This window comes from Falco rusticolus, chromosome 6 (assembly GCF_015220075.1).
Source record: "Falco rusticolus isolate bFalRus1 chromosome 6, bFalRus1.pri, whole genome shotgun sequence".
NCBI lineage: Eukaryota > Metazoa > Chordata > Aves > Falconiformes > Falconidae > Falco > Falco rusticolus.
The window spans coordinates 38,669,029-38,693,721 of NC_051192.1; the positions used below are offsets into that span (position 1 = coordinate 38,669,029).

The 24,693-nt window shown below is 45.9% G+C and overlaps 1 protein-coding gene across 4 annotated transcripts in view; it reads right to left on the reverse strand.

Annotated features, from left to right (window-relative positions):
* The window catches only part of IFNGR1 (interferon gamma receptor 1), a 33,314-nt gene extending 18,882 nt beyond the window's left edge, over nt 1–14,432 (reverse strand). The window contains exons 1-2 of one of the 4 annotated variants that reach the window (XM_037393053.1): nt 14,370–14,432; nt 8,966–9,035 (exon numbers count right to left, since the gene is read on the reverse strand). In XM_037393053.1, the coding sequence (XP_037248950.1) occupies nt 8,966–9,035; nt 14,370–14,417 (118 nt within the window). In that variant the 5' untranslated portion in view covers nt 14,418–14,432. Of the gene's footprint in view, nt 1–7,417; nt 7,637–8,965; nt 9,036–9,556; nt 9,578–11,392; nt 11,411–14,369 lie in introns of those variants that run through there. The other 3 variants (XM_037393055.1, XM_037393052.1, XM_037393054.1) reach the window with 3 other exon arrangements.
* Between the last annotated feature and the right edge of the window lie 10,261 nt (nt 14,433–24,693).

Consider the following 24,693-nt stretch of genomic DNA (forward strand, 5'->3'; position numbering starts at 1 on the left):
CCCTGCAGCTCCATGACAGACTATTCGACCTAATTCCATCCAGAGGCTATTTTTCACGTGCTCCAGCTCTGAGACTACAAAGGAACTAGCAGAAAACAAGCCTTCATCATGAAAAGACAACTTTCTTCACAACTATGCCACCATATAAACCACCTTAACAGCCATCAGGAACATCATCACCACGTTGGCCTTGATCACTTACAGGAACAAGTTTACACACACCATCAGCTCATCTTTTTCATCCTCGCTTTTAACAACTTTTCTTTCAGTGATCAAATCAGTCAAAGCACTATCTCCCTCTCAGATCTTTCACTCCATATCCTCCAGATAGACCTAAAGGGCACCTTTCAGCACGAGTTGAGAAGCTAAAAGTTGTAACTCTACTTACAAAAGCCAGTCAAGACATAGGTTTATAGCACACCTCCTCTCACCACATTAACCTCTCTCTGTTTCACAAGCCAAGAATCATCTCCCTCTTTTTCTAAGGGATGACACCTTATTACTCCATCTACCACTTCCCTTACTCTCTAGAGGTACCAGCCCTGCCATCTATCAAGTGGTCTAATGGATATGTAGTAAAGTCAAATGTGAATTGTTCTCGCTTGTATTTATTTTTGAGATTTTCTGGTTCTACTTTAAAGCCAAAAAAAGCCTGAAAACTCATCTCCTTTCCCTAATTACACTGGTTATTTTCACAGAAGACTACCCCTACCTGCAAACCTCGCCTAACCAATATGAGTGACCAAGGACCTTACCCTTCAGGTAATTCTGCAATAATATACAGAAGCTTCACGCAAGTGACAGCAGCTTGTAGAAGTGACTGCTCAGCACTGCAATAGTTCAGACCAAAAGACCTCAAAACAGGCATGGAAAATGGATCAACTTTGCATCACCCATGAAGGTCACCTTTTAACCCCGTGGGCAGGCAACTCCAGTCCCTTTCTTCAGATTTGTTATCTCCCCTGCTTGCCCCTCCCTAGCCTATCAAGTGGTCTTCATTGTTCAGCTCACAGCCCCTTTACTCAGGCTGCCCATCTGACCGCTAATGGTTCTTCCTCCAGCCAGCACAGAGACAGAGCCCTGGGACACCCCTGCCTCCATTCCACTCCAGCGTCAAGACTACAGACCATAGAGAACACTGCAGATTTTCAGATCTTCATTGACGGTATTTCTGCATTTTTCCAGTTATAATGCCGCAATGTGAACACTGTTTTACTTAACCCATAAAAAAGCATTAATTTTTGAAACACGTTACGCTCTGTTCTATGTTGTTCAGCAGGCACAACTGCAGAAAGATTATAGTGGCTAGTGCCACAATGGGCATCTTTAAACATGAAACTCCTAACTTATAATAAGCATAAATGCAGCAACACTTAGCATGCAAATTCAAACAGTGAGAAGAAATTCACATCATGATGCATTACTAAAGCTCTAGCTCGCCTCCAGTTCAAAATTCAAAGGCAGTGATTTCCATCCAGTTAGCTCTGTTCACCTTGCCTTGTAAAACTGCAATAGTGGCTGACAAAGGAAACAGACGTCAGCAAGAACAATTTTCTCACAGAAATACAGAAATTAAATTGTCTACGTGCACTGTGGAACAATGTAAGAGGAACTTCAGACAGCAGCCCTACATCCATAGAATAAAGGAATAAGAGGCAAAGGTACACCAGTCAGATTAACAATTTTTTAAAGAGTACTATAAGAAATGAAGCATACTTGGATTTTGAGGATAAATAATTGGAATGTTGGAAAGTAAAGGATAGGAGTAAGGGAGGGGTGGAAGCAAACAAGTATGATCACAGGGTGACCCAGAAGTTGAACATTTAATAGAGAACAGATGTGGGAATGCCAGAAGTTGAACGTTTAGTAGAGAGCAGATGTGGGAATGCAACCACACAGTTTATCTCTGCAAATTCACACTTGCATCAGTTTATAATCGACATACACAACTCAGAAGCATGAATACTTATTTCCTCATATACAAACAACCCAGACCTCTGCTCCCATATTGGTGGCCAAGACCTCAGCAGGTGTGACTACTGTGGGGGGTTGTGTGTGTGAATATATATTATCAAGTACCTTCTCAACGTGCAGTTAACTAATGTATTTAAGTCTGAGACATTTACATCTTCAGCAAACTTGCACAGCGGACAGGAAGGAAATGCATGCGGGAGGAAATTAAAAACCAAATGCCACCAAAAGGCTTTTGTTTTACTGCAAGTATCTGCTGCTTGATTTCAGGCTGCTAAAAAAATTAAGGGGGTTTTTTGGGGGGTTGTTTTTTTTCCCCACAGTAACAGAAACAAGCATACTTAGTTGCATCTTCGAAGACTGAGGAAGATAACTCATAGAACTAATCCACCAGTTGCAAACAATATATGATATAGTTCTGCTTCAAAAGCATCCATCAAACCAAAAAATACTTGTTTTTATCTACAAGGCAAGTCTAACTTGTCTTTGTTTTGTACATTCACTTCCCCAAGTCAAAACCACCACACTCCACGTCTTCCACAAACCTGAGCAGGGTCAGACACATGAAACCAAAGAAAGATTTCTGTACCAGCTTGAAACTAGACTATCTTGTTCGCTATATAAATGTTACTCAATACTACCACCTATGGAAAGCACTCGTGGAATACAAATTTGAAGCAGCCATATATTCAATAGCATCTATTTTTAAAGCACATACAGAAGAGCTTAACATTTTTTGATGTATGTAGATGTCCCACCTGTTCACTGAGGCTCAACAATCCATCACCCAACGGCAAAAAATTTAAATCAATTAACTGGAGAACAGGCCATTTCTGAGATGTAAAAATGAGACAGCTTCTAAACTGATGCTTATATCTTGTGCAACACCAAAGTTCATTCTCTTATTCTGACAGAGGCCATGAGGTATTACTATATAGAGGCATTTGTCACCACTGTTCACAGAAGCAGAATTTAACTGGAAGTGCAATAACGTGTATAACAGAACAGGGCCTGATAAGTCCACAATGTAGACTCTATGGAACGGCTATCTAGCTATCTGACACACCAGCGACTTAAAGAACCACAGAGTTCAAGTTGCATGTTCTTATTAAACATCATTTAGGCACTAAAATACAGACTGAAAGCACAAATTGAAAGCTTAAGAAGTCAAACTGTGAACAAAAACCGGAAAACATCTTTTCAAAGTCTGCTCCTTTCTTGGATTTCCACAAAAAACTAACAAATCCTTATAAACCCCAAGTGATACATCATAGGAAAACAGTTTTAAGCCATTTCAATAGACCAAGAGGGACAACAGTTTGAACTTTGCTTTGCTGTGGATTCATGCCAAGAGGGAAAATCACCACTTAGTCTGTTACAAGACAGCCAGATACAATGCTAACAAATCAGTCCCTTTGGGGCCCCTGACTGGAAAAACCTGTGCACCTTGATTATATGCCCTGTGCTCCATCTGAGCTCACATAACCACTTTAACTGCACCCAAGAAGGGTAGCAGCTTTGCTGACTACACAAATCTAAAAAAGTGATTACCCTTAGCTCTCACCAGCACTGACAGAGAAGACAGACGCATCTGCACTACCTGAGAAGGTTCTGCAGGACTCTGCAGCAATATACAATGGAAAAAAAAAAAAGGTGGCAAAAATGCAGCCAATACCCAAAAAATGGATTCAGAGAGCAGCAAGTCTGTGCTAAGGGTGAAAAACAGCACATAGAAAGAACTGCCTGTTTCTGAAAGCTGCATTTCCTTCTAGAATAGTCCTCTTCAATCATTTAGAGCCCCACTTCAATCTGTCCTGAATCAAACAAATTTGGCCTGTAGTAAAGCAGAGTACAGGCATCTGGGAGGCAGAAGAGAGCTAGGGGCACTGCCCAGAACCACGGGACAGAATTTCAGCAGGAAAGGTTGGTGCTCAGCACAGGCTGCAAGAACACCAACCACTTGCCCTGGGGATCAATGGGAAATGGCAGAGGGGGAGCTCTGCCCACTGCCACCTTCCTCTTCAGGGCAGCACGCCTGGGTTAGCGACCATCCATCTCCACTGTGCACTTCTGACAGGCCAGCACTAAAGGAACAGCCCTGATCCTGCCCTTGTCAGACTGCTGGAGGAGAGAGACCACCTGCAGCTGGCTTTGGCAGAAGCTCGACAGACTGGTAAACACCAAGAAGTAATGTACTGAAGAATATTTTTCCTGCTACATGCCTGGCCGCCTTCTAAGTGGCGGCAGCACGCAGTGCATATGGAAAGGTTTGTGCATGCTTGCCTTCACCCCTCCAAAAGAAACCAAATACACTCTTCTCTTGTAATGCCACTTCTATACCTTGACAGTACCTCCTTAACAAATTTACTAAAAACTTAAATTAGTGCATTTAACAGCAGTTCTACACAGAAGGCTCTACCAGAAGTTCTCAAAAGATCTTAAATTCAAAAAGGAAATTACACTTGGTTTACAAATGAAGGGAGCATGAAGACAAGGGTAAAATTTAAAGCTAGTAGTTTTTTTAAATATTTAGCAAAATGAACTTAAATGATTTCACAAGAATCAGGAACAAACACTATACATAGTATTTAGTTCATTTTTACAGCTTCTATTTAAAATAGGTTTTTATTTCCTCGGTACTCAGAGGTTTGACAATGTTCCATGTGGCTTTTAAAAATCATAGTTTATGATAAAAACCTCCACAAGGTGGTATGCTGTACCGAGAAGAGAGGCAGACCTAGACCACCATCTTAAAAAAGCCACAGTGAGTTACATAAGTCACATTTTAACAACTGTTGAAACAGCAGAAGCTAAATATTGTATTCTCTATTTTATGACTATTCTTCCCTTTTATTACACCTGAGAAATCATTATAGCAGACAATATCTAAATACAGCACTTTCTGCCATCTGATTTGTGTTTGTTTGCAGCTGGACAGACAACTGCTATAACTGCCGATAATCTGACCTATAAAAGAACAAATCAAGAAGACCACCAAGATCATCACACATCACATGAAGTCACCTGCAAAACTGAAGCGCACACACCTCCGTGGAAATCTGGCTTTCAATGTGCAAACAGCACCTGAACTGCTACCACAGTCTCAAACCTTCTTCCTACTACTTCGACCTTGTCCAGGGACCTCCTCTTCCAGGATATTTAAATGCAGACAGAGTTCCCATCAACAAGCCCGGAGCTCCACTGATGAGTCACAGGCCTACCAACGCAGGCGCAGGCTCGTTAAGCACTCAGCTGTAGGGAAGGCAGAGGGTGTTCAGCTATTCAGACAACTGCTGTTACCTTGTCTGGCTTTTCTGTCTGGCTTTTCTAAGGAAAATTGTCTCCCACAACAGAAGATGAAGATGACAGAGTATTTCCTCGTTGCATACTCAGCCTTAAGATATGTATTACATAACTGACACACTGGAAGCCCTACTAAAACTTAAAGGTATCACTGTATCATTGCAAAGGCAAGCATCATAAACATGCTTCAGAATTCCTCGTCTACTTTCATCCTTTCAGTATAAGCCAGCACTTCTGTTTGCATCCATGTAATAATGAAGTAAGGACATGGTATTAGTTCATCATTACAGACATAACCAGCATTTTCATTCAGCTAATACACAGCAATATCTACTAAATTCCCTTCATAATGTTTTTGTTCACTGAAGTTTTTGCTTAAGTGATGAAGTCTCTGAAGGGTACGGTTATACAAGCTGTGGCCAACCTGAATGCAAGTCACCATGAAAACTCTGCTTTGTGTCTTCAAAACCTAACTCCACAGTATATTCTGCTCTTTTCACCTGAGGGTGTGCTGCACTCATACGCAGAAAAGTGAGCTTTTGCTGCTCTGCAGCTCGCCATACCGACTGCACCACAGGTCTTACAGCAAGGTAACTCTTGTGCTGAACTAGGCTGGACTACAGCAGATTTGTTTTACAGCAGCTGATTGACTGGTATTGCGTTTTTACCTTGAAACTGCTTAATGCAATGTAAAAGTAGCATATTCTATTAGCTATAAAAGCACGCTCTTAAAAGAGGTGAAGTCCAGTCTCAAAAGACAGTATTTAACTTATCAAGCCTCCCTACTGCTAAAATGTGGAAAAAAAAAAGTTTCCCTGCAAGGTTTCATAGTTAACCAGCCACCAAGTCAAACAAACTAAACACTCCAGATGTAAACTACCAAGGCACAAGTCAGCTGACAGATTACCATTTTTACTGTTCCTAGTCCACATCAGGTAAACCTAAGCAGTATTCCGAAGTCCCACACAGGGTGGCCCACCCCCAGCAGCAACAGAGTTCAGTCACTTCAGCTGAGCATGGATCCAAACCGCACCAAGTCCCAACCAATCCACACTACGCATTTGCAGAGTCCAAGGCACCTGGGAGCATAATTGGAGTTTCTGCAACCAACTGCTAGCAGCAGGAGAGTACTGCTGCATTTATCTATGTGTGGACACAATTTCAAGTCCTTTCATGAAGGGCATAACATGCAACACCCTGTAAACAGCTCTCAGTATTGCTGAAAACTCAATACATGTTCTCTTTTAACCTGAGCTGTTGGACAGCAATCTCGGAATTTAATGAGCTGTTCCAGTCTGAACCGAAACTTGTCAACCAGAGTGTTTCTTTCATAATTTACTTGCAACAGCTCTGCCCAAAGAAAAAACGCTGCTCCTCGCCGGCAGCTCCGCCCCCTGCCCACTCAGTGCTTGGCCGAAGGGTACCCCCTCCCCTGTGGTCATGGCCATAACCCTGATGCCTCGTTTGGCCTCCCCATCTTGGCACTGAAATTCCCAATTTCTCTGCTTCTTCGGACATTGGCGTTTATAAAACACAGTGCTGCAGGCCTATTCGATGCACACCCTGCTCCTGCTTTACGTGACAAAACGTACAAACACCTGAAATAACAACGAGTATCTGCCACCTCACAGCAGAGGGCTGTAACCACTTGTAACGGGCACCCTGACAAAGTCGGGGTTCGGCTGTAACCACCCCCAGACAGCAGCGACACGCTTCCAACGCGGCGAGGGTGCCGCGCCACCAGAGCCGATTTGCATTTGCATGTCAGCAGATCTTCCACGGCAAAGCCTAACCTCGCCGCCGCGGGGGAGCTCAGCCGGCGCCGCCTCACCCCGGCGGGGCAGCGCGGCACAGCACCCGGCGAGCGGGGCGAAGCTGCACACAGCACGGCCTGGCGCCCCGCCGCCGCCCCGCTCCCGGCTGGACACGCGGGACCCTGCGCCCCCTCCCGCACCCGCGCAGGCAGGGCGGCGGCAGCGACGCAGCCCCGGCGGCACTCGGTCTCCAGCGGCTCCGGGATAGGGCAGGGCCCCGATGCCGCCACCAGTTCCGGGCTCGCCGCCCCGCTCCGCTCCCCTCACGGGACCCGCGCCGCCGGCCCGCCTATACCGGCCCGTCCCGGGCCCCCGTCCCAGCCCGTTACCTGCAGACCGCTGCTCCCCGCGGGAGGCCGCGCTCCGCCGGAGCGCCAGCAGCGCCGCGAGCGCCAGGAGGGCCAGCGGCACCCGCATAGCGCCCGGCGGCGGCTGGCGGCGAGCGCGCGGAGGCCGCTCCGGCTCGTGCTCCCGCGCCGCACCGCGATCCCCTCGGCCCGGCGGCGCTGCGGCGCCTGCGCACTGCGCTCCCCGCGGGAAGCGGCGGGGCCGAGGGTCACTGCCGGGCGGGGGAGGGCCCGGCGGCGGCGGGGCGGGGGCTGGGGGTGGGGCTGGGGCGGGGCCGTCCGGGCAGGGGCAGCGGCAGGGCGGGGGCAGTGCCGGGGCAGGGGCAGTGCCGCCGGGGCAGGGGCAGGGCAGGGGCAGGGGCTGGGGCTGGGGCTGGGGCAGTGCCGCCGGGGCAGGGGCAGGGCAGGGCAGGGGCAGGGGCTGGGGCTGGGGCTGGAGCTGGGGCAGTGCCGCCGGGGCAGGGGCAGGGGCAGCGGCAGGGCAGGGGCTGGGGCTGGGGCTGGAGCTGGGGCAGTGCCGGCCGGGCAGGGGCAGGGCAGGGGCAGGGCAGGGGCAGGGGCTGGGGCTGGAGCTGGGGCAGTGCCGGCCGGGCAGGGGCAGGGCAGGGGCAGGGCAGGGGCAGGGGCTGGAGCTGGGGCAGTGCCGGCCGGGCAGGGGCAGGGCAGGGGCTGGGGCTGGGGCTGGGGCAGTGCCGGCCGGGCAGGGGCAGGGCAGGGGCAGGGGCTGGAGCTGGGGCAGTGCCGGCCGGGCAGGGGCAGGGCAGGGGCAGGGCAGGGCAGGGCAGGGGCTGGGGCTGGAGCTGGGGCAGTGCCGGCCGGGCAGGGGCAGGGCAGGGGCAGGGGCTGGAGCTGGGGCAGTGCCGGCCGGGCAGGGGCAGGGCAGGGGCAGGGCAGGGCAGGGGCTGGGGCTGGAGCTGGGGCAGTGCCGGCCGGGCAGGGCAGGGGCAGGGGCAGGGGCTGGAGCTGGGGCAGTGCCGGCCGGGCAGGGGCAGGGCAGGGGCAGGGCAGGGCAGGGGCTGGGGCTGGAGCTGGGGCAGTGCCGGCCGGGCAGGGGCAGGGCAGGGGCAGGGGCTGGAGCTGGGGCAGTGCCGGCCGGGCAGGGGCAGGGCAGGGGCAGGGCAGGGCAGGGGCAGGGGCTGGAGCTGGGGCAGTGCCGGCCGGGCAGGGCAGGGCAGGGGCTGGGGCTGGAGCTGGGGCAGTGCCGGCCGGGCAGGGGCAGGGCAGGGGCAGGGCAGGGCAGGGGCTGGGGCTGGAGCTGGGGCAGTGCCGGCCGGGCAGGGGCAGGGCAGGGGCAGGGGCTGGAGCTGGGGCAGTGCCGGCCGGGCAGGGGCAGGGCAGGGGCTGGGGCTGGGGCTGGAGCTGGGGCAGTGCCGGCCGGGCAGGGGCAGGGGGGCCGGGCCGGCCGGGCAGGGGAGGACAGTAGCCTGGCGGTGGCCCTTGGGCCACAGTGGTGGCAGTGAGGCCTTTCGCCTCCGCGGTGCCCTGGCCTTGTTTTGTGGATTGTTTTGAAGTGCCAATGCTGTGCCATACCTGTGGGCCCCAGCCGCTGAAAGAGACTTCTGCTGCCTCCCCGTTTCTTAATAAACACAGAGTGTTCATCCTGTGGAGTTTTTCAGAATGAGTTCTTTGCGTTCCTACACATAGAGGAATCCTAATTTATGCCGAGAGCTTTTGTTCTTCCTTACAAATAACCTACATTTACATGCATTTAAAACAATTAAATGAAGTGCTGCCAAGCAAGATGGAGATTGCAGCTTTTTCTGCCTTCCTGTTGCTGTGCTTCCCACCCCGTGTCTCAGTGCCAGATAATTCAGCACCTTAACCACCCAGCCTCAGGGCTACCCTGGGTCAGCTAAGGAGGAGGACGCAGAAGAAACCTCCTCTGCCACACACCTCCCCAGCTGTAAGGAGAATGTAGCAGCTTTTTAAGCTCCTGCCAGAGGTTCTGCAGATAACGCTTTTTCTAGACTAAAATGGAGACAGCATGAAGGATCCCTGACACCCACGCTTCTTCCCAAGCTTTCAGAGACAGAAAGGAGGAAACAGTTACATGCCAGAGTCGTCATGCTTCCTCTTTCTCACACCTCTCACAGAAAATGTTAACTTCAGCCGCTCCCTCACCTTCATTTCCTGTCTCAGACTTTGTCTCAATTCCTGGAGAAAGGTATGGAGCAATTGCTTTCTTGCCATCTGCATTTGCAAAATTGAGAAGACAGAGCAATTTGCTGTGTGAGCAGGAATGAGTAGTAAGGAGAGGGGAGATCACAAGCCAGCACTGGGTGCTGAAGAAGAACACCTCACTGGTGCAGTCTCAGAAACGATGGTGTCCCACAGGTGATGAGGTGGTGGTGTGGTGTGTAGGGTCGACATGGGTTAAAAAGCCAAGAAGGAAATGGATTGAGAAACTATACTCACACTATGTAGCAATGCTACAGTCACAGGCTGACCTTTGTACTTAACATGAGTGCAGTCATGAGCTTTACAACCAGCACATGCTTAACTGTCTTGATTGAAATATTGGCCGCTTGCTGGCATATGGATTTTGCCTTCCTGAATGGTGGCGTGCTTACATGATACTTTCTAACTAGGATGAGAGGAAACGGCCTCAATCTGTACAAGGGGAGGTTTAGATTGGATGTTATAGAATAGCTCTTCACCAAAAGGGTTGTCAAGCATTGGAACAGGCTGCCCAGGGGAGTGGCTGAGTCACCAGCCCTGGAGGTATTTAAAAGTGCAGACATGGCGCTTGGGGACAAGGTTTAGTGTTGGACTTGGCAGTGTTATGTTAACAGTTGGACTTGATGATCTTAAGGGTCTTTCCCAATCTAAATGTTTCTATGATTGAAATAGTATTTTACACAAAAGTAAGTGAGAACAAGGAATCACTAGCCCTAGATAAAACATTAGGTATTCTGACAGTCATATCAAGGGCTGACAGTGTGCCTAAGGTAGGTGTCACATCAACAGACCTTAATAACGTAGCCTTTTTTTTATGACAGTACTGCACAGACTTGATGGAATGTTATGAAGGGTTGTCAGAACTTAAGTCAGCTCTCTACAGAGAAATGAAGGAAATGTAATTCTGGTTATGAGAGTTGTCCCCAGCACAACTTCTGCCTGTGCTACCAGAACCCCTGTACACAGCTCCACCAGGGTCTTCTCTCACTGTGCAGGCAGTGGAGTCCATCCCCACCAAAACATTACAAATTTGCTAAATTTTTTTCTTGTCTTGAATTGTTACACTTTGGAAAAGAGGAAAAAATGGCCATTATCATGTGAAGTGTCTTCTAACTTCCTCCTTTCCACTCCTTTTCATGCTCAGCCCAGGCGGTGGTTATTTGCCTCTCTGTGGCAAAGGTCTTGACAATATAAACAACTTCCTGGGACAAGTTTCCACAGCCTTTTGTTTGCTTGTTTGTTTTTTTTTAGCTACCACTTAATTGTGTCACAGAGTTATTGTGCCTTCATGTGCACGTGCAGTAGCACTCCCTGGAGTTTTGCTGTCCTTGCAGAATTAAATACAGGATCTTCACCTCACTTGGTCTGAAATGCCTACTCCTTTGATTCATCATGATAGTCATAGCAGTTACCAACATGCTTTCTCACCAGCCAGGCTATGTTCTGGACCTTTAGATTTTTTTGGCTTTGAAATACTGCTCAAGGCCCTTTGAAAAACTAAGGTGAATATAATATCGGTGTGGGAACAAGTTTGGAGCCTGTATGAGGCTGTATAAGAATACTCATAGGAAAGGTATGTTTCAAAGGTAATGCCACCTTTTCCTTAAATGCTATCACAAAGTGAAATCATAGACACCAAGAAGTTATCTCTAACCAGAGCTTTTCCCCATTGATTGAAAGCACTAGCTCTGTTCACCTTCAAAAGATACAAATAATCAGCCACAAAATCCCCCTCCCCCAATAAATGCTCATTAGTGATCATTTAGCTTCTATACATACCATAAATCTGTTAGGAAGTTCAGTGATCTTCTTATACAGACCTATGGTAAAAATACATATTTTGATCTTCTAGGAGCACCATTCCTAACTGTCTAGCAGCCATTTCAAATTTATGCCCATTTTGGTTCTCCTCAGCTACCTGTTCTTTCCACATTCACATTTCCAGGAACCAGAGAACTAGAGCAAGGAGACCTAAAGCAGTGCAAGCTGTGCTTTTATCAGAGAATTGTATTACTCATTGAAGAAGAGAAAGAAAATGGCCCACTACCCAGGAATTTGTCTATATCCTAGAATTAAAGCTCTTTTAAATGCCCATGCTGCATATCCTGTAATTTCCTTGCACCCGATTCTGAAAGAAGTAGATAAATAATGACCAATGGAAATCATGGTATCATGGCAGCTTACTAGGGTGGTCATCTCTCCAACAGAGCAGCAGCAATGAGCACTACTTAGAAGTCAACCACAAAATCAAAGACAACAGGTTTATTTGCGGCTGACTGAATTGTAAAGTAAAAGAAAACAGAGAAAAGATAGCAAGAGTAGATTAAAAAGACATGATTGCGAGCCAATGAGCAAGTCTCTAAAAAGCTGCAGCATTTTCAGTGCAACAGCTGCTCTGCTGTAGCTGCTGAGTTGACAGATGACCTCTCATGCTCTGTTGTGTTTATCTAATGCACGTGTGATCTGATATGCATCCTGAGAAAAAAAACTAGCTTAATGGACAGTAATCCAGACAGGTGGGAGAGGTATACTAATGGCTCAGGATAGATAGTCATTAACCTTCATCAGTAAAAGGTGAGGGCCTATGTTTAGTTGAACCTCTGAATGAGGTAAAAGAAAAACCAGGAGCTTCTCACTTAAATACATTCGAACATTCTGAGACCCTTGAGAAAAGACAAAGCTAGAGACAGTTACTGGATTTGTGAGGGCGGTTGTTTGTTTTGTTTTGTTTTCTCCTAATACTGTAGGTTTTTGTGCTTTACACATGAAGTTATAGTGCACACCTTACTGTGTGTCAGTATAGTTGTTGGTCCCATCCCCAGACACAGGTCTGAGTAAACTGCTAACTACCTTGCTTGGCAGAAATAGCACTGTTACAGAAATGAAGCTAATCTACTCTTTGGTGAAGAGATGTATTGGGCTTGTGTGACAAGGTTTCGGTAGCAGGGGCTACAGGGGTGGCATCTGTGAGAAGTTGCTAGAAGTTTCCCCTGCGTCCAATGGAGCCAATGCCAGCTGGCTCCAAGGCCGAGCCCACCAGTGATAACGTATTTATTATCTCTGGGATAATGCATTTAAGAAAGGGGAAAAGTTGCTGCGCAATGGCAATTGCAGCCAGAGAAGAGAGGAGTGAGAACAGGTGAGAGCAGCAGCGCTGCAGCCAGCCAGGCCGGGGCAGGAGGGGCAGGAGGTGCTCCAGGCGCCGGAGCAGGGGTTCCCCTGCAGCCCCTGGTGAAGGCCATGGTGGGCCAGGCTGTGCCCCTGCAGCCCATGGAGGTTAACGGTGGAGCAGACAGCCACCTGCAGCCCATGGGGGGACCCCACTCTGGAGCAGGGGGATGCCCAAAGGAGGCTGTGACCCATGGGAAGCCCACACTGGAGCAGGGTCCCGGCAGGACCTGTGGACCTGTGGAGAGAGGACCCCAGCTGGAGCAGGGCTGCTGGCAGGGCTTGTGACCCTGTGGGGAACCCACCCTGGAGCAGTCTGTGCCTGAAGGATGGCAAACTGTGGGAGGGAACCGATGCTTGGGCAGAGGAAGAGGGTGAGGAGTCCTCCTCCTGAGGAGGAAGGAGCAGCAGAGACAATGTGTGATGAACTAATCGCACACCTCATTCCCTGTCCCCCTGCACAAGCTGCTGAGGAGGGGAGGGAGAGAATTCAGGAGTAAAATTAAGCCTGGGAAGAAGGGAGGGGCGAAGGGAAGGTGTTTTAAAGTTTTGGTTTTACTTCTCATTACCCTACTCTGATTTGATGGTATTAAATGAAACTAATTTCCCCAAGCTGAGTCTGTTTTCCCTGTGATGGTGATTGGTGAATGACCTCCCTGTCTTTATGTCAACCCACGAGCCTTTCACTGTATTTTCTCTCCCCTGCCCAGCTGAGGAGGGGAGTGATAGAGGAGCTTTGGTGGGCACCTGGCATCCGGCCAGGGTCAACTCACCACAAGAGGTAAGGAAAGGCTATCTAAGCATGTCCTTCTGTGAGCATGGAAAAGACAAGCATTATAAACAAAATCACAGTACAGTCAAAAGCTCTGTGCAATGCCATTGTGAACTTCTGTATATTTGTGTCTGATCTAGACCTCTGTAGTGATTTAACCCCAGGTGGTAATTAAGCACCACACAGCTGCTCACTCACTCCTCCTCACCCAGAGGGATGGGGAGAAGAATGGGAAAGGAATGTAAAACTCGAGAGTGGAGAGAAGAACAATTTAATAAGAAAAGCAAAAGCCCAGCTCAGGTCACTTGCACTGCTTCTTGTGAGGCTTGTCCTCCAATGGTTCAGGTAGTTGCTGCTATAGTCATTCCTATAACATGAAACTCAAACCATGGATTAAAACAATTTAAAGGTATATCCATTACAGTCTCCACCCCTAGTCCCTTTGGACCAGCCCATAGGGTTTAACATTGCAATTAACTCCTCCCCTTGCCCCTGCTCTGGCTTGGACTTATCCACAGACTGCAGTCCCTTAGGGTTGTACCTGCTCCAAGTGGAGCCTTGGCTATGAACTACACTCTCTCCAGGGGAATACCTGCTGCAGCATAGCCTTACCCACAGCCACAGTCCCTTCAGAAGTAAATCAGCTCCAGCATGGCTTTATTCCTGGTTGAAATCCCTCCAGGGCTGTACCTGCTCTGTCATGGGCTTATCCATGACCACACACTTTGAGGTGATCTAGCATGACCTCATGCAGAGCCACAGATGCTTCAGCTGTAGCGTGGACTTATCCACAGCCACAGATACTTTGAGATGTACCTTCTTCAGCCTGGACTTGTCCTTGGGCCACAAGTTCTTCAGAGGCATACCTGCTGCGGCACAGATATAACCATGGCCACAGGCACTCCAAGATGTACCTGCTCAGACATGGACTGATTCACGGCCACAGGGGCTTTGGGGTGTCCTGCTCCCATGTGGACTTATCCACAGGTCACAGTCCCTTCAACTCAGGTTCACGCTGGAGTTCCAGCCTGTCCAGTACAGCAGCACAGAAACAGCAGCGATGCCCTGGCCACCTGCCAGCCCAGGCACATTCCCATGGCTGTTATCACAATGTTCCCAGGCACAGTGCAGTAAGATGATAAGCAGGACAGCAAGCAGCGAAAGCAAAAAGCAGTCACTAAGTGCTAGACTCTGATACACAGTAAGGCAAGCAAGCCCCATAGCAAACACCGAAACGCGATGATTAATAGCTAAACAGCAATAACAGCTATAAATTAGAAATAACACATTCCAATCAAATCCGCCATTATCTTGAACCCTTCGAGCCCCACGTTTGGTGCCAAAAAAGGACTGTCATGGTTTAACCCCAGCTGGTAACTAAGTACCACACAGTCGCTCGCTCACTTTGCCCTCACCCGGAGCGATGGGAAGGAGAATTGGAAAGGAATGTAAAACTCAAGGGTGGAGAGAAGAACAATTTAACAAGAAAAGCAAAAGCCATACACACAAGCAAAGCAAAGCAAGGAATTCGTTCACCACTTCCCCTGGGCAGGCAGGTGTTCAGCCATCCCAGGGAAGCAGGGCTCCATCAGTGTAATGGTTACTTGGGAAGACAAACACCGTAATGCTGAATGTCCCCCGCTTCCTTCTTCTTCCCCCAGTTTATACACTCAGCATGACATCATATGGTGTGGAATATCCCTTTGGCTAGTTGGGGTCAGCTGTCCTGGCTGTGTCCCCTCCCAGCTTCCCGTGCCCCTCCAGCCCTCTCGCTGGCAGGGCCCAAGGAATGGAAAAGTCCTTGACTTGGTATAAACATCACCCAGCAACGCCAAAACCATCAGTGTGCTATCAACATTGTTCTCACACCAAATCCAAATCACAGCGCTGCACCAGCTACTAAGAAGAAAATTGACTATCCCAGCTGAAACCAGAACAGCCTCGTAAGAGTAGAACTGTAGTCCAGAAAGATCATATCTTCTGTAGCTTTCTGGAAAAGGGTGCCATTAATCGAGGTGCAAAAATGTCTTCTGATAGAGTCCCACCTCATAAAATAGCCTAACACCACAATCAGTCTCAGAAGAAAAAATATTCAGTCCTTTGTTCTCTTTGACTAATCCAATATCTCTGTCTGATGTGGAAAGTCCCATGCAAAGTAATTGCTAAATATTAGCTATGCTTTAGAGATACTGCATATAGTGTTTTAAAGAGCTATAGTCTTATACAGACCACACTGTTGTTTGACAGCCTACTGGGGAGAAAATAAAGAATTGAAATTACCTGTTTTGTTGGATGTTATGAGTTTCTAAAAAACATTTTCATAGCGTGAGTGAAGTATCACAATGCAAGATTCTGCAACTCTGCATGGTACCCAGGGATTAAAAATGCATAGCAGAACCATCTTATATACACAGGATAATCATTAATCAATTCTATGCAAATTAAGTATAATTTCTTGTAAATGTATGTGGAGACTATTCAAAAGCAGAATTGTATTATAAATAATGTGGAGGTCTGAGAATGGGCAAAGATACTTTCAACACTACACATAACACAGAATAAGATATGAAGAAAAAAGTAAGAACCTAACTTTAAGGTATTTTTTAATCGTTGTGATTGAGTGGATTCTAACTGAAATTTGTGTATGCTTGTAATATTTGAGGTTATACTGATACTCCTACTTCATTAGAGGCCCTTTAATTTTTATTTTGAAGTAATCTGAGAAACAGTTCCTAGTGAGAGAAAGGTATGCAATATATTCTCTCTTTGGCAACAATCACAAGAGCATGATATCTGACTGGGTGTGCAATGTATGTGGACTGCTGAGGCAAGCAGCAGGTGTAGAACTCATACTTGCCATTTGAAGTGCTGACTTTGCCTAGTGAAGGTATCGTAGAGGACATGATGTGAGGATGGGACTTGCAAATCAGCACCATAAATTCCTAGGAAACCAGGCTTCATAAATTCTGCTGCTCAGAAAATTTTGTTATGTGAATATGTGTTTGATGAAGCAAGTTCTATTATCTGGGAAGAGAGGAGGACAAAGAAACTGTAATTGAAATAAGTATCAGAAAAAGAAGGCAGAGTCAAACAGAAAAATCAACACATTAAAAAGCCAGTGTGTACTGATACCAGCCAAGCTTTCATTTCTTTTTCACAAACATCCAAAGAGAATTAAACAGCCATTGCAATAGATCTCCTACAGTTGATCAACAGCAGAAAGAAGAAGCTGCAGATTTCCAGATACTCACTTGTACACAATGTTATGCTGTTACCCTTAGATATAGTTGAGATGGGGTAGGGCTCAGTTCAGGATCCCCCAGGGAAAGCGAGTATCCCTGAGCCAGGATACTTTTGGGCTTGTCCATGGACATGTGTTGCTGTGAGAAGTCTTGGAGAAATCTCAGATGACAGAGACTAGTTTTCAATTATTTTTTTTAACATCTTTTACATTTGTACCTGCCTTGCCAAATTTATAAGCAATCCTTTGTTGCCTTAAGCCTTTGTTAGATATAATTTGTTGGTTTTATGCTTCTGCTGTTTAAAAAGAACTACAGCACATTCAATAAACTAGTGGTGGGGCAGGAAACTGGCAAATCAGCTGAAGCCAGAATAAACACTTGGTCTTTACTCTCTATGGTAATTTATTGTGTTGGGAGACCTGCTGTTATTGAGCTGTGTGCTCAAGACTGTGGACAATGGCATCAGATATTTTTTTTAATCAGTTATCAGGCTAACCAATTATAAGTGTGTTGAATCCAGCAGAGGGAAATAGCAATTCCAGCATTTTAAGAAGCAGATAGACGCCTTCTCTGCAGCCTTGCATTGGACTGGTCACCTCAGTCCCAAGAGGACAAACAGTCAGGAATAAGTGCAGAAAGGAGCTATTCTGATCAACAGTTGAAAGTGGGTAAGTTCTCTTCTGAGAAGAGTCTAAAAATGCTTGTGTTGCCTAGTCTGGTAAAAGAAAAGGCTGAAAGGGGAACAACTTCTCTCTGTAAGTAAGTTCACTGAACATTTCCATAAGAACATTTCCAACTTTCACAAGGTTAGAGCTTGGAACAGTTTCTTGGTAAGATTAATGGAATAAAAATGTGGTTAGTTTTAATAAAGGATATGATAATTTAAGAAAGAAATTACTTAACAAGACTACCTGCTATAGCAGTGAAAAGTACTCTGGTAATCTATCTGGATTACTAGTGATCTGAAGATTGTGTATAAATATTAGCTGCTGAGGATATTTTAGAGCATATTTTTCTTGTAAAGTATATTATTGATATCCTCTCAACCTTTTTTTGTAAGGTTTTGTAGGACGAAAATCAAACCATACCCCCATAAGAGAAAAAAATCTTCTGACAGTACTTTGAAATAGTACTGCCAAAAGGGGAATAAAACCTGGTGAAAGGAGAAAAAAAACTCACTTGATTTCATAAAGAATCTTTCTGATTTCTACTGGCCATGGGTTTAATTTGTAAGCGTATCGCCACAAAATGCCCAGCAGAGCTACACACACACTAGACAGCTCAAAGATCTGGCACAATTCTGAACATAGTAAGATTAATGAATGAATGCATACATCCACAGTACCAACTTCAGCCCAAGAAATTAGTTGTTAAAAAGGAAAATGTCAAGAATATTTTAGATTTTGTAAGACAAAATTAATTCACTTTCATTGTACACAAGACTGATCTGTAACAAACTTACATAGCATACTATAGGACATAAGTGAATCATAATGTTATACAGCAAACAAGCAGCTAACCAACCAATCAGTAGTTTGTGTGATTCTGTTTTCCTGATTTTTTGCTGAAAATAAACTTTTCTACAGTTCTTTGTTTTCCCTGAAAAACAGCATGAAATTTGCAGGGGTTTTCTGTTATTGGGAGGAAAACCATATAAAGCCAAGGTGTTCAAAATCACCCATATGTCAGGAGACAGGGAGGATCTCTGAGATTATGTGTAAAGATAAAATCAGATAAAATCACTCCAATAAAAAGTGTAAAGCTGTTGAGAACATACAGGTACCGTTTGTCCAGAATATACAGGTACAGGGTTTTCTATTACTTTTTCTTTAAACTGCTGATTGTCAGTTGCAGAGCTAATGATCAGTTTTCCAGGAAAGACAGTGGGAGACAGAGATCACAGCTGGCTGTATGTGTGCTGTGGATTTAACACCACCAGGCTGTGACAGGCAGAACACCAACTTTTGCCTTCTGGTGTATTTTACTTGGTAGAACAAACTATAGATAGAACAACGGACCTGAAAACCACATTGGAGAGCAACTGACCACACACGTGACCTATTTCACAATTTGTTCCCTAACCATCCTGTTCCCAAAGCAAAACAGGATGCTGTCATTCAGGCAATTCTTTGCACTTACACAGTGAATGCATGAGACAAAACTACCTATGATCACATCAGGAAATCATGTACCACTCTGTTCTCATTCAAGGCATTTATGTCTATGGAATTCAGTCAGGAAAAAAAATATCTTTCAGATCTTATGTAAGAAATGCACCTTTGAGCTTGTTGTTTCAGTACAAGTATTCAATATATGGGTATGTGCAGCTGTAAAGACATGTGCAGGCCCACAAGTATACAGAATGGATTGTGGAAAAACAATCATTCTTGGCCTGATGATCCTAATTAGAGTCATCTACTCTCTCTATAACCATCTGCTGAATAAAAAGGGAAGATGAACATGAGAAAATTGCAAGTCAGATGCACAAATCGCTAGTTCCTCCTGCTGTCTGGAAGGGAAGCAAGGTGTTAAGGAATATCAGGAGAGTGGCCACCTCCTCCAGCTAAGGCGCTGCCTTCAACAGCACCCATATGTAGGGCTCACGTAAAATACAGACAACCAAGTCCCCTGCTCTTGGGCTGGCAGAGGTGGGAGGTCACTAGTGCAGGCACACACATCACACTCTCTGGGTTCATAAGCACATGTGCATTCACAGATTCCCTGAGCACCAGCACGAACCTTCTGCCCACTCAGCAACCTTGCCTGCATCCCAGCCCCCCTTACCTACCCCACAGGTCTCCCACTCACCGGTTGGTCCAGCTAGAGGCTCACAGAGTCATCCCACAGACACCCCATGTTCACAAGTCCCATGGGTATAGCAGCGAACTTCTGCCTGCCTGATACTCCAGACCTGAGGCCCCCTTACTCATCAGCTGGTCCAACCTAAAGTTTGCTGGTGAGCACACACACACAACCCATGCGCACCCAGTTTGGGGGAGATACAGATACCCCCAGCAGCTGGTACCAGGCACCCAGTCTGTAACCCACAATCCCTTCTCCAGCCCCTCCTCCCTGTGAAGGACAGACTCTAGGGATCATGCACAGGGCTTAGTCAAACAAATGCACCAACCAGACCCATTTTACATCCGACTGCCCCCCTTTATACCTACCTTTTTGCCCACTCCTCTCTTTGTTCCTCCCTGTACCCCTTCTTCTCTGTGTCTCCCAGGGGATTGCACAGCTCTGCCCATTCCCACACCCCTCCCACTCCAGATCCCTGGTTTACAGTCCCAGCTGTTGCAAAGTCCAGGCTGAGCATCCCAGAAGTGGCACCAGTAGTTTCTTGATAGTTCATCAGTTAGTGTGGTTGGGTTTTGTCATTGTTTTGCCAGATATGTGTCTCTGTTTCTGGTTGCCCTTAGTTTCCCAATTGACAAGGTCCCTGATCAGATAACCTTGCTGGAATAAACTTTCCCACTCTTACTCAACTTCATCAATTAGTGTGACTGAGCAGGTTTGGTTCCCATCACTGCCTCCCTTAGCATTTGCCAGTCAGATTTGTGACCCTGTATGATTCCTTTTCTTCTTGAAGAAGGTCCTCGACCAGATGCCCTTAAAGGACCAGACACTTTCCTCCCACTTAACCTTACACAAGGGTCAGAGTATACATTGACAGAACTCCAGGAGAGAGAAAATAATTACATTTTCCATTTCCAAACTAAACTTTGTTGTTGTTGTTGTTATGGAGTGATCTTCACAATTGCTACTCTTTTAGTATAAACTGAAGGAAAAAACAGAGTGGCCTGAGGTGCCAAGTGCTATCATAGAAAAGCTTCAAGTCCAGCTGGGTGAAAGGGAACAACGTCCTAGTTTGCTTTTTTCCCCTCCATCAATTGTCTTAGATTGCAAATATGTGGTAGAAATATATATCGTTTGTGTGATAACTTCGGCCCGCTCTTTAGAATAATTCCATGTGTGCTGAGCTTACACAAGAAAGACAAGGTCCTTGCATCTTTTTAACAACTTCTGTTGGTAACTGCTGTAGCAAGGACTTGCAGAACTGGGAAGTGGAGAAAAAGATCAGAAAAACTATCACAGGTGCCACCCGTATTTACAGGAGGTTGGGCCAGCCGACAACATTACTTAAGACTGTCCAATAGAAAATTTGATCAGTTTCTCACCAGCTCTTGTTGTTAACACCCTGTTCCCAGCAAAGGTAGGCCACTTTGCCCGCACTTAATTAACGCAGAAGTTTGTTAACACAGAAGGAATTCTACTGATTCCTCTGTGAGGTTTGTTCAGCTCAACTCAACTTCATGGTGCAGATAAACAGCACTGAAAACAAAGAGTAATATTCAAGCTTTCAGCTGGAGAGATGCTGGATAATTTAATCTCAGAAAAGTATCTGGCTTATCTAGTCCAGTACAGTTCTTTAATCAGAACCAGAAATTAATTTGAAATAAGAAAAAGAAGAGGCATGATCTGAAAGTGTGGTTGATCTGTAGAGAATTTTGTTTTTCTGAGATACTCTATGCAAATGAAAACATCCATATGGGTCTGGCAATAATGAAGGAATGTTGGCATGCAGCTACTTTTGGTCAGGTTGCATTTTGGTCTGTTGAAGGAGGCTGATGATGCTCAGACACACTCTGGAATTTGTAGCAAGGACAGTGGAGAACAAGAAAGTTTAAAGAGCGTCCTTGGAGATGTGCTGTTTCCAGATATCGAAAAGATGTGAGGCATAGCATTGATCACCACTGGCCAGAAGAGGTGGCCAACTAGATTGCTGCCGCACTGCTACACTGCTGCCTGGTCTGTGAATAACTGGATAATAAATGTTAGCACTGCTATCAGTAAAAAAACAGAGCCCAGGACTCCCCTTGTCCCGAAGGAGCCTCATCACTGGCCTTCACAGCCAGGTTGCCTCTCTCCCTGGCCAGATGCAGCCTCAGCATGAGGAACGAGGAATGGGGAGTGCTGCCCTCACAAACCCTTCTAGAGGATAGATGTAGATGCCCTATTTCTGTCTGGATTGGAGCCTATTGTGGTTTAACCCTGGCTGGTAATTTAAGTACCTGTGTCCCCTCTCAATTTCTTACATCCCTCCAGCCCTCTGGCTGGCAAGGCCTGAGAAATGAGAAACCGAAAAGTCCTTGACTTGGTGTAAACATCACCCAGCAACAACCAAAACCATCAGTATGCCATCAACATTGTCCTCACACCAAATCCAAAACACAGGGCTGCACCAGCTACTCAGAAGAAAATTGACTCTATCCCAGCTGAAACCAGGACAAAGGCCCTCAGTCAACAACAAGAGTTTTGCTCAGGAAAATGTATAAAAAAAGGCTGCATGTTACAGGAGCTCCATGTGTGAACTTGTTTGGGTTTTGATCTCTCTACATAGGTGCACTTGTGCTAATTGAAATCTGTTGTTATTTCTTTTCTCTTCACTTTTTTTTTTGGCGATACAGAATGTACTTCAGCAGAAAGATAGGCAGAACTGAGAGAGAAGGTGTTTTAATTACTGTGACTGCAAAACTTCACTGCAGCTGGTGGACAGGACTGCAGTCCTGCATTGGGGACGTACACACTTTATAACTGAAACAGCAGGAACTACTGCTCAAACACAGGCCACTACGCAAGTCAGGAGCTGAGCTTTGTGAACGTGGTAGCAATGGACATGAGGCTATGAGCTGACAGCCCTGCAGAAACAGTACTCAGAAGTATTTGGGGAACACAAAGGAAAATTAGAAAAAAACAACCCCAAACTATGAACAGAAGAAAGACTTGGCAGGAAAAAAATCAAAGAACAGGAACATTTTAGGAAGAACACTGCTTTGGAAAAAGCTTGAAGATATTAGAAAAGATATTTCTTCTAATTGTTTATTTCTTACAATGTTTAGGTTTTGCAAGAAAAGAAACCATGGCTCAGTCTCAATTTTTGCTCCTAAAGGAAAACAAAATCCCAAGTTAGAATCAAAAGGAATAATATGTTCAGAAAATAACAGCTGATATGAGATAAACAATGAAGACCTAAGGTAGCCCTTCATACACAGTGGATCTTGTTCATATAAAGTGAATGTGAACTTTGCTTTTACTTTATGGATCAAGGTTGAAGTCTTTATTTTCATATTGGTGTCAAAACATAAGTAACATGGTAAGAAGAAAAAATATTTTCTAAACATATACTTTCTTTTTCTCCTAATGCTATGTATTTTGAGCAAAATTTAATAATTTAAAACACGTAATGAAAACCCACTCAGATATTAAACCATGACATAAAAATGCCCAAGAAGAGACTCCCTTTCAAAGGTTGTTCTTTCTCAGTGCAGGTATGTTGGTCCAAGGCTGAAGTTTATCAGCAATTTTAGGCTGCAAAATGATTCCTCTACTTTCTGTTAACTTTTTTAGCTTCTGGATGGAAGCCAAAAATGCATCTGTCTTTTCTGATTATTTTTTTTTCTTGGCAGCCTACTACGTGCCGAGCTGTTCACCAGCCCAGCCTTGATACACTGCCCAGGCACTGGATACACCAGAATTTTGAAAAGGGGAGTGTGAGGCATTTGTGTTGTGCCTGAAAATGAATATGAACAAACACATGAATAAAGCTGTAGGTTACAGAAATGTGGAGTGGGTCTAAAAGGGAACCAGAAATAATTACTTCATTTTTAAAGGCAGGGATTTAGTTAGTCCCAGAGGACTGTGTTCGTGCCAAGTCTTTGAAGGATTTTGAACAAGGAGGAAGTAGGTATTTTTTTCTCAAGAGGTGAAAATGATAAACACTTGCCTTTCCAGTATGTTGCTGTTCTGAAAGATCAGTGGCTTGCCTGTAAAATAGAGTCAAGAACCTGAATGTTAACCTTTGTGCTGACCTTTCAAGTTATTGAGCTTTCTGCTGAAAAAACAAATGTTGGCTACTGTTATGCTTCAAAGCATAAAAAAGTAGATTATTAGATTTAATCATCTATCACAAAGTAGATTATTAAATTGCTCCCATATTTAAATGAGAGGTTGTGGCTGATGCCCTGAGAGCTGTGGTCTTGGTATTTGTTGTTTCCAAAAGGGAGGCAACCAGGTAGAATTTAATGATTGAAAACAACATACAGACTAACATGTATTTGCAGAAAAAAAAATGACACAAACATAGTAACTGTTCTTTTTCGCTCTGAACACACGACTGAGTGATCCAGATGGCAGCCAAAATGCTCCTCACAACCTGACCATAACAAAGGCTTTGCTATGTGAACATGTCTTAGGGGATAAACAGAAGTGGGTGGCTGGGGAGAGGGTCCTCTGCATTTTGCTACGTGTCTCTGTGTGGGTTGTGATGGCTGAGAAAAATGTCTGCATTCTTTTCCTTACGAGCTTCACGAATGCGTCAGACTTCCTGTTAATTTTCAGATCGGTGGCTGCCAGGCTTATGTACGATCTTCCAGACCAATAGAATTACAACCGAGTGAGACCAATAGAATTACAACTGAGTGAGCTGTAAAGAAACTGCTAGAGAACCAGCAAGCAGTACTGACACAGTAACGCCCCAGCCAGCCTCAGGTGCACAGTTTCAGAAGAATTAAGATAAAAACAGCTGGGAGTGTATTGACTAGAACACTCTTCTAGAGGCAAGAGTGCAGAACAGAAACTTTTATGGGATATCAAGAGCTGCCCAAACGTGTTGGTGAAAAAGCTAACTGGCTGGTATGACCTGTAAAAAGAGATAATGCTGCAGGCAGTAAAGGCAGGGGTGGGGGGGGTGGCTGGTTGGGGGTTTGGGGGTTTCTGCCTTGGTTGTGGGTTTTTTTCGCCAGAGATGAGGAATGTCAGCCACAGTGTGGTAAGAAAATTTAAGGGAGAAGACCTGTAGATCTGTTTGTTGGTTTCATGCTTTAGTCTTGCGTGCT